Source organism: Zonotrichia albicollis, chromosome 7 (assembly GCF_047830755.1).
Source record: "Zonotrichia albicollis isolate bZonAlb1 chromosome 7, bZonAlb1.hap1, whole genome shotgun sequence".
Taxonomy (NCBI): domain Eukaryota; kingdom Metazoa; phylum Chordata; class Aves; order Passeriformes; family Passerellidae; genus Zonotrichia; species Zonotrichia albicollis.
Window position 1 is genome coordinate 19,476,295 of NC_133825.1, and position 13,403 is coordinate 19,489,697.

Here is a 13,403-nt window from a genome sequence, read left to right on the forward strand (position 1 = left end):
GGGAGGTTGCCCAGGAGAATGTGAAAAGCTGGTGATTCAGAGGACGTTAAAAAACATTTACAGCTTAGCTTTCTGTTGTGTACATGTAATTCTGAAGGCAGCAAATTATGGTGATCTCTGTGATATGTTCATTTAATGGGGGTGGTTAAAAGGAGGACGGAGCGTTCCAGCATCAAACAGGGCTGTGCTTGGAGAGGGCGTCAGTGGCTCCATGAAAAAGAGATGATTATGATGCTGTCAAGTGCAGCAGAGATCTCTTAGACACAAGATTCCTGCCTTCATTTGGTCTTGGATATGTTGTAAATACCCAATTTGGAGGAAAGAGAGACAACAGACCGTGCATGCAAATGCCACTTGTCCTTTATTTACATTCACTGATTTTGACACATTGACCACTGTTAAGGATCTCTTTTGAGGCACACTATGATAATGAGTCCCAAAAATTTTCTGTTTTCTACCTGGTCTTTGTTGGACTTCATTCTGGAGCTTCAGGGTTGCAAGGCCAGGTTGGACTTTGCGGCTTGGAGCAATCTGGGACAGTGGAAGGTGTCCCTGCCCATGGCAGAGGGTGGCACTGGATTGTTTTAATGTCCCTCCCAACCCAAACCATCCTGGATTCTGTGGTTCAATCAAGAAGCAGAAAATTCCTTTCATGCACCCACTTTGGGTCTGTCTAGAGGTTGAAGGGTGAAGTTTCATTTCCCATAAAATGTCCTAGACAAAGGGAAAAAAATGCAGGAGAGAAACTCCTTGACAGCAAACTGTTTTGAAGAGGTAATTGCAGAGCAAGCCAAAGACAATTTAATTTCAGCTGTATTGCAAATGCAGGATCATAAAAATCAGTGTTCAGGGCTATGAGGCTTTGCATGACAGCTTTTATCTTTAATCACCAGTGTATTTATATCAAACACAATATGGCCAGATGGACCAGGGCAGTTATTGTCCCTCTGGGCTGGCCCTGCTGAGGGACCTCCAGGGTTGTCTCCAGTTCTGGGTCCCCAATCCAGGAAGGACGTGGAGGGGCTGGAGCATGTCCAGGGCAGGGAATGGAGCCCCAGGAGGGGCTGAGGGAGCTGGCAAGGGGCTCAGCCTGGAGCAAAGGAGGCTCAGGGGGCCCTTGTGGCTCTGCACAACTCCCTGCCAGGAGGGGACAGCCAGGGGGGGTCGGGCTGTGCTGCCAGGGAACAGGGACAGGACAAGGGGAAAGGGCCTCAGGCTGGGCCAGGGGAGGCTCAGCTGGGACAGCAGCAGCAATTCCTGCATGCAAAGGGTGCTCAGGCCTTGGCAGGGCTGCCCAGGGAGCTTTGCAGTGCCCAGCCCTGCAGGTGTCCCAGGAAGGGCTGGAGGTGGCACTCAGTGCTCTGGGCTGGGCACAAGGTGGGCACTGGGCACAGCTGGGACTCCAGGGGCTGGCAGGGACTTTCCAACCTCAGGGATCCTGGAATTCTGTGATACAAGTGTTGGAAAAGCTGGGAGAGTTGGAAGGTAGAAAAGCTCTACTTTGGGACTGCAGGTTGAATTTGATTAGCAAATATGAAGAAATGCCACCTGCTAGACCCAAAATCATCCCATCCTGTCCTCCAAGGATTCCAGCAGGAGCAGGTTCCCTCTGTGAGGTGGCTCAGGAGTAGCACAGTGAACTCTGTGCCTTGAGATGAGCAACCAGAGCTGTGCCTGCCCAAACTTCACTGAGGTTCCCAGACTGGCTGCTGCTTCTGCTGAGCCCTGGTGGCTCTCAGGGAGCAATTGTCCTTTTCAAGATGAATCATCTTGGGTAAATTCATGTGCAATGGGAAGAGGGGGTTCACATACCTGCTGATGACTCTCCCTCCCTCTCATTCTGACATCAACAATGGATTTTTTTCTTTTAAGTCAGTCCCATCTCCCCAGTGACTGCCACAGGAGATGCAGTAGGAGGGCTCTGTGTGATAATGAACCTCTGTCAGGGAGAGGCAGGGATTGACAGAGCAAGGCAAAACACTCCTCCAGAGTTCCTGCTCTGCTTATTGAACACAAACAGAGCCTGGGCTGAAAGGGGGCGCCTGCAAGTGTTCAAAACCACTCAGATGTGGTGGGTAGGAATGATTAATGATGGACATGGCTGTCGCAGACATCTTTTATGAAAAATCCTTTCCTTAGGGTTTTTCCTCCTGAGAAGCTGAGAGGCCTCAGGAACAAAATGTAAACATTGATTACCTGCTGCTGTGGAATGCAACAGGTGCATCTGTGATTGGTCTCATGTGGTTGTTTCTAATTAATAGCCAATCACTGCCCAGCTGGCTTGGACAGAGAGTCCGAGCCACAAGCCTTTGTTATCATTCTTTGCTATTCTATTCTTAGCTAGCCTTCTGATGAAACCTTTTCTTCTATTCTTTTAGTATAGTTTTAATGTAACATATATCATAAAATAATAAATCAAGCCTTCTGAAACATGGAGTCAGATCCTCATCTCTTCCCCAGTCCGAAAACCCCTGTGAACATTGTCACACATGGCAGAGTTGGACTCTGCTCTTGGAGGTCTTTCCAGCCTTTCTGAGCCTTTTGAGATAATTTCAGGTTCCCCTCAGGGACCAGAGAGTTCTGGTCTCATGTTGTCAGCAGATCCCTTGGTATCCTTTCAGCACAAGAGGGAAAAATGCAAATATTGGAATTTGATTTGCTTCAGGATTTGCTCATCAGGGCTAAGATCAGTTCTGCTTCTCTCCTGTTTTCCTGTTTGTAGCAGGGCTTAGGATATAAACAGATCCCTGAAAACAAATGTCCCACAACCTCCTTTCAGGATTTTATTTCTCTGATAAGGGATGTGTAATGAGTGGCAGAGTGTTCAAACTGTGGCTGTTCCATTTTCACCTTCACCAAAATGAGTAATTGTGAATTGTTTACTGCCTGTGTGGCTATAGCACAGCAGACAAATCATCTGTAGCCCCTGCTGAGCCAATCTCTGCTCTCTTCCTGAGACTTCTGCTCCATGAGGTGCTTCCAAGGCCAACGCAAAGTGAAATTAATGGGAATGTGAGTGGCTGTCACCCTCCCTGTCCCTTCCTCTTGATTCTATAATATTCTTTGAGTTGGGTTCTGTTCTGGGCCCTCACAGCCTGGAGGGGCTGGAGCAGGTCCAGGGAAGAGAATGGAGCTGGGGAAGGGTTCAGCTTGGACAGCAGCAGCAATTTCTGCATGCAAAGGGTGCTCAGGCCTTGGCAGGGGCTGCCCAGGGAGCTTTGCAGTGCCCAGCCCTGCAGGTGTCCCAGGAAGGGCTGGAGGTGGCACTCAGGGCTCTGGGCTGGGCACAAGGTGGGCACTGGGCACAGCTGGGACTCCGTGGGCTGGCAGGGATTTCCCAGCCTCAGTAATTCCATGAATCCAAGCAAAAACCTGCCTTGACTAAGCAATGACCTGTGTGACTGGGGAAGGACTGAGGTTTTTGGAGAAATAGATACACCTTTTCTAAAATTAATTTCTGCTACTTCTCTTGTGGGTACTATGAATGAAAATAACCACCAGCTGATCTTTAAAGTAGTATTTATTAATCTGACAGAAAAGAGGAATTATCTTTTTGATGCAGCAGTTTGCAACACAAAAGGAATTGTACCTGGCAGGGTGGGCAGGCCCTGGCACAGGGTGCCCAAGCAGCTGTGGCTGCCCCTGCATCCCTGGCAGTGCCAAAGGCCAGGCTGGAGCAGCCTGGGACAGTGGAAGGTCAGGCAAGGGTGGCACTGGGTGGGCTTTAAGGTCCTTTCCAATTCCAGCCACTCTCATTTTATGAAGTGATGCCATGATCCTAATGGATCCAGCATTCCCTCCCTCCCACAACAGTGGGAGGCTGCCTGTACAGCTTCAGTTGTCCAAAACACCATTTTTTGGTGATATCCCAAATCAAGGATCAGCTGGTGCTGATCAGATTGTAGCCTCAGTTCTTTTGGAGCTGAGACAAAGTAGTAGGGCATCCCAAGTGTGCTAAAGAGGGACATTTGCATTTTTCAGCCTTCATTCCAGTGGGGTGCCAAACAAAAAGTTTCAGGGAACTCAGACAGCCGTAATTTCCTTTTACTGTAGTGTTGGAGTCTGGAGCTCTGCTTACTCAAGGCACAAAGCAGTGACAACAACAGCAATTGTGATGGTGCCAAGCAGCAATAAAAGAGAGAGGTTTTGTTCCAGGCTTAACCCAGGAGAAACATCTGCCACCGAGCTGGATGAGCACCCTCACTGAACACCCTTCACAACTTTGGGAATGAGTCTTGAAAGGGATTTAGAGAGTGAATGGCTGCTTTTGTATCCTGGAGGCAGAGCAGAGCCAGGAGCCCTGCGGGCTGTGGTGTGTGTCAGAAGATAAATGTCCTGTCAGAGCTGGCAGGGACTGAGGCTGCAAACAACACCTTGGGCCACAGCCAGCACTGCCTGGAAATCCTTGCTGCTTCTTCAGGAGCCATCCCATGGGATGGACCACAGGCATGAATCCAGGATGGATCACAGGCATGAGTCCAAGCGTGGCTCATGGGGACGTTGCTTCTCCCTGGAAGTTGGGAGCAGCTTGGTGGCTGCATCCCCAGGGATGGAGCCATGACCTTTGGGTTGTGCATGTCCCTGCTCCTCCATGGGGACAGGGAGTCAGTCCAGGGATGTTTCAGCACAGCTGCTTTCCCTGCGTTTGGCAGCTGGTGCTCTCTGGGAAAATGTGTCACGTTTGGAGCCAACTCCAGACAGGGAGCAATTCCCCACGGGAAATTCTCCTGGCTCCAGACACTGCCATCATCCCTGCACAATGCTCCATGGCTGAGCAGTGGGGAATGCAGCCAGGAGAATGTCACCTCTCCTCCTGCCCCTGCTCACTGTCCAGGGTGTAGGGACAGGGATGAGGAGAGGGTTCCTCATCCCATTCCCTGCCAAGGCAGTTGTCCGTTCCTGATAAAATGCTGCTCGTGGATGGATTAAAATCAGCCAGTTTATTGCATTTTCTGTTAAAACTCAAATCCTGGAGCAGCTAGGGGTCTGCTTTGCCTCCTTGTTTGCTGCCTCTGTAGAGTGGCCTGGATCCTCCTGAGGATCCTGGGCTGTACTTTGCCTATCAAATATGCATAAATAGTTTGCTCTCCATACTTTTTTATGCCTTCAAGAGCTTTGAGGACTGCAGGTGGGCAGGAGGTCAGTTGTGAATATCCATTCCATCCCCAGCTGGATTCCATAGCCTCACCCAGGGAGTGGATTCAGGGCAGGTGCAGAAATTACTCCTCATTAGGTGGAATAAGAAGCAGCTGGAGGAAATCCCTTATAAGGACTGGGTGAGCAGAGTAGAAGGAGCCCCGTTGAGCTGGGCAAGGATGGCGAGTTGCTCTTGTTTCTTCTATAATCAAATTCCAATCATTAAACTGGAAAAAACTTCCCGGATCATCAAATCTAGCTCTTTCTGGGCAAAGTGAGACATGGTTGTGGAGCAGGAAGAACAAGTGAAGTCTTTGTGTTGCAGGTAGGGAGAAAAGTCACAAGTTTCAATCTTTGCTGAAGACTTTCAGTGTTGCATACCAGAATATCTGTTTTGCCAGCTGTAGCACTGTTACTGTCTGGAGTGGGTGGTTAAAAATCTTCATTATTGATGAGATTTAAGGAGCACTGGGAGGCAAACTTGGTGAAGAAAGTCTGGGTTTGTTTGACCTTGCTTTGTTGGACAGAACAATTGTTTTTTGAACAGCTGGAGCAGTGTTTGTTGTGATTTTTTTTTTCACCCTAAACACATCCCAGCTCAAGGGCTGAATGTTTGCCCTTCTATACCTTTTTCACACAGTTGTAGAAAGGGAAATACAATTTTCCTGCCTCTTGCTGTGGTGATCAAAGATTCCCTGTGAGGTTTTCTGCTCCCATTTGCCTCCCTCCCATGTGTTTTCCCACTTGCAGCAATTTGCAGCTCGGCTGTTATGCTCAAGGCTCTCCCTGGAGAGCTGAGGCTCCATTTGCCTTTCAGGGTGAGTACCCACCTGGAAATAATCATGGAAACACTTATTTTGCACACAAGTCCCTCAAAAATTCAGGCAATTCTTGGAGGGAATCAAGATTGTTTTGTAAATCCATTTAATATTGTCCTGTGGAGAGCAGAGGGAGGTTTTTATTGACCTCAAGAATCAAATCTTGCTCTCTTCTTTTCAAAGAAAGTCAAATATTTGGCTGTTTTGACACTTCTGGCTGTTCAGGAGACTTCTGGCCTGCCATAAAACCCCCTAAATCTGGGATATTGATGGTGTAATTCCTTGATGTGTTTGGAATTTGTTTTGTCAACAAATTTCTTTTCTTATTTGCTCTATTTCAAAGTTGATGTTTTAGGTTTTTCTCGTGGAAAGAGTTGGAATTTAAGAACTTAGGGCCTAATTCCCTATTTTTTATTGGATTTTATCTATAATAGATGCCTTTCACTAACTTTCCTTGGATTTCACAGGCATAATTATCCATAAAATATACCCTGTGGTGGATTCCCCCCAGTTTGGGAGTTTAAGGGTGCAAAGATCTGACCACTTGTCCAAGGCTGTTATCTTCTCCCATAAGTTCATTCCTCATTTGGGAATGCTGGAATTGATGTAATGAATTTTCATTTTATGCTTAGGCCTCACTGTCACAGAACTCCTGTCCAGTTGTTTACTTGCTCCTGTTACAATGTGGGCCCACATGCTCCTGGTAATAAAAATGTTCTTCCTAAGGAAAAAAAGCTGTTGTTGAGAGCATGAAAGGTGATATTTTCTGCATTTATCAGCTCAGATTTATCATTAAATAGATTCAATTGAAATTATTTTTTTTAATTAAATGGAAGGGTTGGCCTAAATAATTTAGCCTGGCCACGGGCACTTCCAGGGGCAGCCACAGCTTCTCTGGGCCATGGTGTATTTTGGGTTAAATTTTTGTTTTATCTGTGTGTTTCCTTCAGCATCACCTGGGGATATTGATGGATCTTGGGTTTTTATGGAAAAGAGAGGATGAGGAACCAGAGTATTGCAAGTTGCAGGCTGGTTGAGAGGATAGGAGAGACATCTGGAGGCCCTCTGGTTCAGGTTGCCATGGAGCATGTCCTGATGGCTTTTGGGCCTTTCCAAGGAGGACAATTGCACAAGGAGGACAATTGCACAGCCTTCTGGGCTGTAAGGCAGTGGAGATACTGCTTCCAAGTCAGGATACTCCCTGCAGCTTTGGACACCCAAACTCGTGTCCCCCATCCTGCTCCAGGCTGGTTTAGGTGCAGTCCTGTGGGCCCTGGCTCAGGGGGCTCTTTATGGCTCCATCACCTTCCCATCCCAGCCTGGCCTGGGCAGCCTTTGCAGAGGGAATTGCTGCCAAACAAGTGACAAAGTCACCTTTTTGGCTGAAGAGAAGCCACGAATTTGGCTGTGAAACCACCAGGAAAGTGTTCAGAAACTCCCTGAAGGCTTGGATGGGGGCTCATTGCTGCAGAGCTCTGTGCTTTGTCCATCCAGGTGTGGTTTCACTCTTTTATCAGGGGCTGCTTGGAGCTGATCTTCCCTGTCCCTTTTTTGGGTTGCATTTTACTTCTGGGGGGCTGAAGCAGAAGGAATATGACTGAGCAGGCTTGTGGCACACAGGAATTCCAGTGGATCCTGAATGGATCCTGTTGCAGTAAGGTAGAAAAATCATAAAGGCCTCATAAAATCAGGCCTACTGCTAAAATCAGTGGCTGGCCTTGTCAGGCTAGCACTTTGAGTTCCCATGTGAAAGCAATCCTGGTGTGAGCAGTTTGTTAGCATAACAATCTATTCCTGGGTAAAAAACAGCTAGCACCTATATAAACTGGTTTTGCACCATTAGATAGTTTTCATTTTTCTGTCTCTCACAAATTACTTTTCCTGCATGTACACACTGGGGGTTTGAGTGACCAATCAATACAAGATAACAACTTGTTAATAACTAATAAAATAATTAGTAAGAAAGCTACTAACCAGAGTCTCACACAAAAAAAAAGGATAAAAGGAGTTATGTGACTAAAGATGGGTCTTTTTCTACCATGAAGAAAATGGAGTCCATGTGATTTATTCCTGTAGATCCTTAGTTGATTACCGACTTTAGGGATTGCGCTGCAGAGATTTATCCCAGTGGTCTCCCATCATCACCACATCCATCCTAGCTGCTAGAAAAGGAGCAGCTTTCCATGATATTTTTTCCCAATTCAGCCCCAGAGCATGAAGAAGGAATCTCAGGAAGACAGAGGGGAGGAAAGCAGCTGGATGTGTGCCCTGTGTAAAGGGATCCATTAATGGAGGTTTCTTTTCTATTGCAGCGTTCCCACATTCCAGAGCCTTCCCGAGGAGATCCTCAGCAAGCTTGCAGATGTCCTGGAAGAGGTAAGAGCTTTGAATATTGAGATTTCACAAGCTCAGAACCTTCTGCTGGCAATATCCAGCCTCTTCTTTTTCCCCCCAAAGAGCAGCTCCCCAGTTTGGCAGCCTTCAAGGCCACGAGAGGAGTTGTGGGGAAAATGAATCCAGTTTTGAATAGGGTTTATATATTTTTAATTGGATTTTTATCCAATCAATCATTTCCTGTGGTGTCCAGAAGGCAATGAGCTTCTCCAGCCTCTGGGTGAGTGGTGGGGAGGAGGGGAATGTGAAAAGTGTCCCATCAAATCTGAAATGAGACCAGGTTATGTTGGAGGGTGTTTTAAAAGTGTTGTGGAAAAGGTGCTCTGGGAAGAATTGCAGTGTTGAGATGTTGGGCTTTGCCTGCCTGCCTTTAACTGGGGTCTCATTAGGGTCAGGCTTTTAATAAGTCTATTTAAAACAACAAAGAAATCACCCACGAAACACCAGCCTAAACAAACCTCTGGAAAAAAAACAACCCACAAAAAACCCTACAAGCCCCCCAAAACACAAAAAACCCTAACCTGCACCCTACCAAAAAAAACCTCAACCTTGCCATATAAGCAGATATAAAATAGATGTAAAATACTTGGCTCATATCAGTCTCCCCGCGTATTTTATTCCCCCAACACTCCCTTCTGAGCCTGAGGAATTCAATATCCCAGAGAGTCGTTAATAAACCCTTCCAAAAGGTGATTTAAGTGCAGGGAATGAGTGTGTGGCGGTAATTTATTTCATTCCTGCTGGCTTTTCTTCATCCCCGCCTCTCCATCAGGGAAGATGTTCCCGTGGATTTGGAGGAAAAGCGCTGCTGACATCGGAGTTGATTTGAATTCCTTTTTTTTTTTCTGAGCTTTGCTGGGGTGTTGTTCCTTCTCTGCCTTTTTATTTAGTGCCCGGATAAATTCTGTGGCTCCAAAAAATCAGCTGTTTGTCACCCTGAATAATTGCATATTCACAGATAAGCTTTATTCCTTTTACTGCCAGGGAATGCTCTGATTTAAGGAAAAAAAAAGGATATGAATTCCCTGTGCTGTAAATTCCATCTGCCTATCTCAAAACCCCACTCCCAACCAGAATTTGCTTGGATCACATCACCAGCATTAAGCTCCTTATCAAGAGTTAAGGAGGAGAATAAAGTCTATAAAACTTTTCCAGAAACACTTCAAGTTTCGTGGCAGCTGGGGAAAAAAAATTCTTAATAAATATCAGTGAAGAAATGAGGCACAAAAGCAGCATTTATGGGGAATAAATCTGGATTGTTAGGGTGGATGCTCCCAGTTTTCTGTTTGGAATGAGTGTTATTTTCTCTGGGTTTGTCTAGGACTGAATAGGCTGTGTTTTGTATAAATTAAAAATAAAAAGTCCCTCTCAAATCTGTGTATTTAGATATAATCTTCCACCTGGCTACAGCCCCCTTTCCATAGGTTACACCTGTGAAGTATTGGAAAACCCCTCTGGATCAGGGAATTGTTAATATTCCATGGAAAAACATGTCTGGTGACTCACACAGGGATTATCTGGGTGGCACCAACACTGCCAATAATTTCAGCCTTTATGGATAATTGCATTTAGCAAATGGAATTAAAATGCTGAAGGGAGCAGGATGGGGAGTCTGTTCCTGGCACGGCTGAGGAATGGGATGAGCTTTTGGTGGGCCTGGGCAGTGCTCAGAGATCTGGGCTGGCAATTCCTCCTCTTCTTCTTTTCTCCCCTTCGTTTTTATTTGGGTTTTGTGGCACAAAATCAGAATTTCTTTCCCATCCTTAAGTTGCTTCACATTCTGGCAGTGCTTTTCCTTTCTAAGGATATTCGCTGTGCCATTCAAATGTAAAACTTGTAGGATTTGCATCTCAAATCAGGTGTTAAGGTACTGATAGTTGTAATTAAGGTTCCTTGACCTATTCTCCTCTGAAGCCACTTCCAGGTATTCATGATTTTGTAATTTTCCATTTGATCTCACATTCTGCATTGTGCCTACAGCTGGTTCTTCTCAATTTTGTTCCCCACTTCCAAATTCCTACTCCTGTTTAAAGGAAGGATCCCTTTGCCTGGATGTCAGGGATGGAGCTGTTACCAGCCTGAACATCTGTCCCAGCTCCACAGAATTGGGGTTTTTCAGGGAAAGGGAAAGAGGCAGGAACTCAGAGAGCTGGAGGCAGCTGGAATAACTAATCCCACACTGATTTGGGGTGGAAGGGACACTAAAGATCATCCCATTCCATCCCTTCCATGGGCAGGGACACCTTCCACTGTCCCAGGCTGCTCCAGCCTGGCCTTGGGAACTTCCAGGGATCCAGGGGCAGCCACAGCTGTGCCAGGGCCTGCCCACCCTGCCAGGGAACAATTCCTAATTCCAATATCCCATCCAGCCCTGCCCTCTGGCACTGGGAGCCATTCCCTGTGTCATGTCCCTCCATCCCTTGTCCCCAGTCCCTCTCCAGCTCTCCTGGAGCCCCTTTAGGCCCTGGAAGGGGCTCTGAGCTCTCCCTGGAGCCTTCTCCCCTCCCAGCCTGGCTCCAGCCCTGGAGCATCTCTGTGGCCTCCCCTGGATTCACTCCAGGTGCTGTTGGTGCCCCAGACAGAATTTAAAGTTCTGTGGCTGCAGATGCACAGGAGGAGATGGAATTAAGGTCTCGTTGGCATTTTCAACCCAGGCCTCTTCATCTGCATTTCCTAATCCTGTTCCTTGGCTGTTTGGGATTTAGCCTGGTAATCCATGGGAGATGCTGTGTGTAGGAATCTGAGCAGCTGGAGCAGCAGAGACAGTGACAAAGGCACTGAGATTTGCTTACAAAACCCTGCAGATCAGTTTCTTGTGCAGATAATGTCAGGTGTAAACCACATCACGTGGATTTGCCTCCTTTGTTGTGTATCCAGAGCTTGAGACAGCTTTGATATTTATGTCTGTATGTGACCATGATATTTTCTGAAAAATCCCCTCACCAGGATTTCTTTTCCTGGGAAGCTTCAGCTTCTCCCTGTCTTGCTGCTTTGGAATGTGAATTGTTTTTAATTAATGACCAATCACAGCCAGCTGTGTTGGACTCTGAGTCAGTCACGAGTATTTATTATTCATTCTTGTTAAACCTTCTGTAAGTATCCTTTTTCTATTCTTTAGTATAGTTTAGTATATAATTCTTTGATATAATATCATAAAATAATAAATCAGCCTTTTGAGAACTTGGAAGTCAGATTCTCATCTCTCACCTCATCCTGGGGACCTCACAAACACCACATGTTTGTATATTTATGGATTATTGTTGGATGTATAGGAATTTAAAGTGCTCCAGGCCAGGCTGGACAGGGCTTGGAGCAGCCTGGGATAGTGGAAGGTGTCCTGCCCATGGCACAGGGATGGACTTTAAAGTCCCTTCCAAGCCAAAGCATTCCATGATTCTCTGACAATACTTTATAACACATTGAAATATATAATATTTATCTATCATAATTGTGGTACAAATAGATATTTAAATATAAATATGGCTAATTGCCAAGATTAACTCATCTTGGGTTAACAGGAGAGCAGCCACAGCTTGGAAGTGCTGGGAATTGTGGTAATTTCGGGGTCCCCCATTGTGGGGGGGATAGATGAATCTGACTCCATGTTCTTAGAAGGCTAATTTCTTATTTTATGATATTATATCATATTAAAGAATGCTATACTAAACTACACTAAAGAGTCGAGAAAGGATACAGACAGAATGCTTAACAAGATACTAATGAAAAACTTGTGACTCTCCTCAGAGTCTGACACAGCTGGTTGTGATTGGTCATTAAGTCAAAACAATTCACATGAAACCAATCAAAAAATGACCAGTTGGTAACAATGTACAAACCACATTCCAAAGCACCAAAACACAGGAGAAGCAAATCAGATAATTATTGTTTTCATTCCTCTCTGAGGCTTCTCAGCTTCCCAGGAGAAGAATTCCTGGCCAAGGGATTTTTCAGAAAATTTGATGGTGACAGGGAATGCTGTTCCCACATCTCCCAGTGTGTGTTTTGGGAATTCTTTCACTGGAAGCATTAATATTCAGAATTTTAATTTATTTGAATGCACTACTGAGATCCAGCTGCCAGTGATGTGTTTCCTGCAGCCTGGCCTTGGCTCCCAGTGAATCCCTGGACAAACAGCAGAGCCAGACTGAGGGGAGAGGCAGAGAAATGTGCTGAACCCCACAGCAGAGGCTGCCAGGGATGAAAACTCTTCCTGCAACTCTGGGTGCTGAAATCTGGGATCCCAGCTCCTGTCTGCAGCCACTTCAGCAGCTCAGTTTGTGTGCTGAGTGTCACTTGCCAGCCTTTGTCTTGTTCCTTCCTTTCATTTTAATTTTCTCATTTTAATTCCAATGAAAGACTGAATTTCAAAAGGCACAAATGTTAACAAAAATAAAACACAACCCAAAATTCTTCCCTGCTGCTCGTGGCGCTCCTGTTGTGGCTCTTGGTGGAGAGTGGGATCTTGGAGGAGATTTCATGGCTTAATTCAGCTTTCAGAGCTGTCCTGGGCCTTTAAGCATCCTTCCTGCTCCACACTGCCCAATTAGTATGGATCAGGTGGCCTTGGGATGCCTCTGGTTAATTAACAGAGGCTGAACACAGTCCTGCCTTTGTGGGATTGTGTGGCAACGGTGAATAGGAGAGGGAAAATGTGCAAAATTAATTAGCTTTCCATAGAATCTGTGGTTTTTAGGCTTGTTTAGGAGTGAGGATGGCTCTTGGGTAAAGGGAATCGGGTCCCTGGTCTGTGCTGCAGCCTCTGCCAGCACCAAGGCAGGTATTGATGAGAAACAGAGCCAGAAATCAGATTTGAGGGAGAATTCAAAATAAGCAGGGAAGAGTAAAAGGTTTTGGTTAAGAAAAAAATATGTTAATGTTGTTATTTATTTTTTTTATCAAAGGAAGCACTCTGGGGAGTGGTCACTGGAGGAACTGTGGGATAGGATAATGCTGCCTGTGGGGGCATCAAATCAGCTTCAGTCCCACCTGACTCCATCACAAATGGACAAAATTCAGATTCAAGTTGTATTTCCATTAATTTTTCAAATGGTGCTC

The 13,403-nt window shown here is 46.0% G+C and overlaps 1 protein-coding gene across 4 annotated transcripts in view; it reads left to right on the forward strand.

The window, feature by feature from the left end:
• Positions 1-13,403, forward strand: part of PRKG1 (protein kinase cGMP-dependent 1) — a 368,158-nt gene that overhangs the window by 253,565 nt on the left and 101,190 nt on the right. For all 4 annotated transcript variants that reach the window (XM_074544544.1, XM_074544546.1, XM_074544545.1 and 1 more), the window contains exon 5: positions 8,267-8,330. In XM_074544544.1, the coding sequence (XP_074400645.1) occupies positions 8,267-8,330 (64 nt within the window). The remainder of the gene's footprint in view (positions 1-8,266; positions 8,331-13,403) is intronic.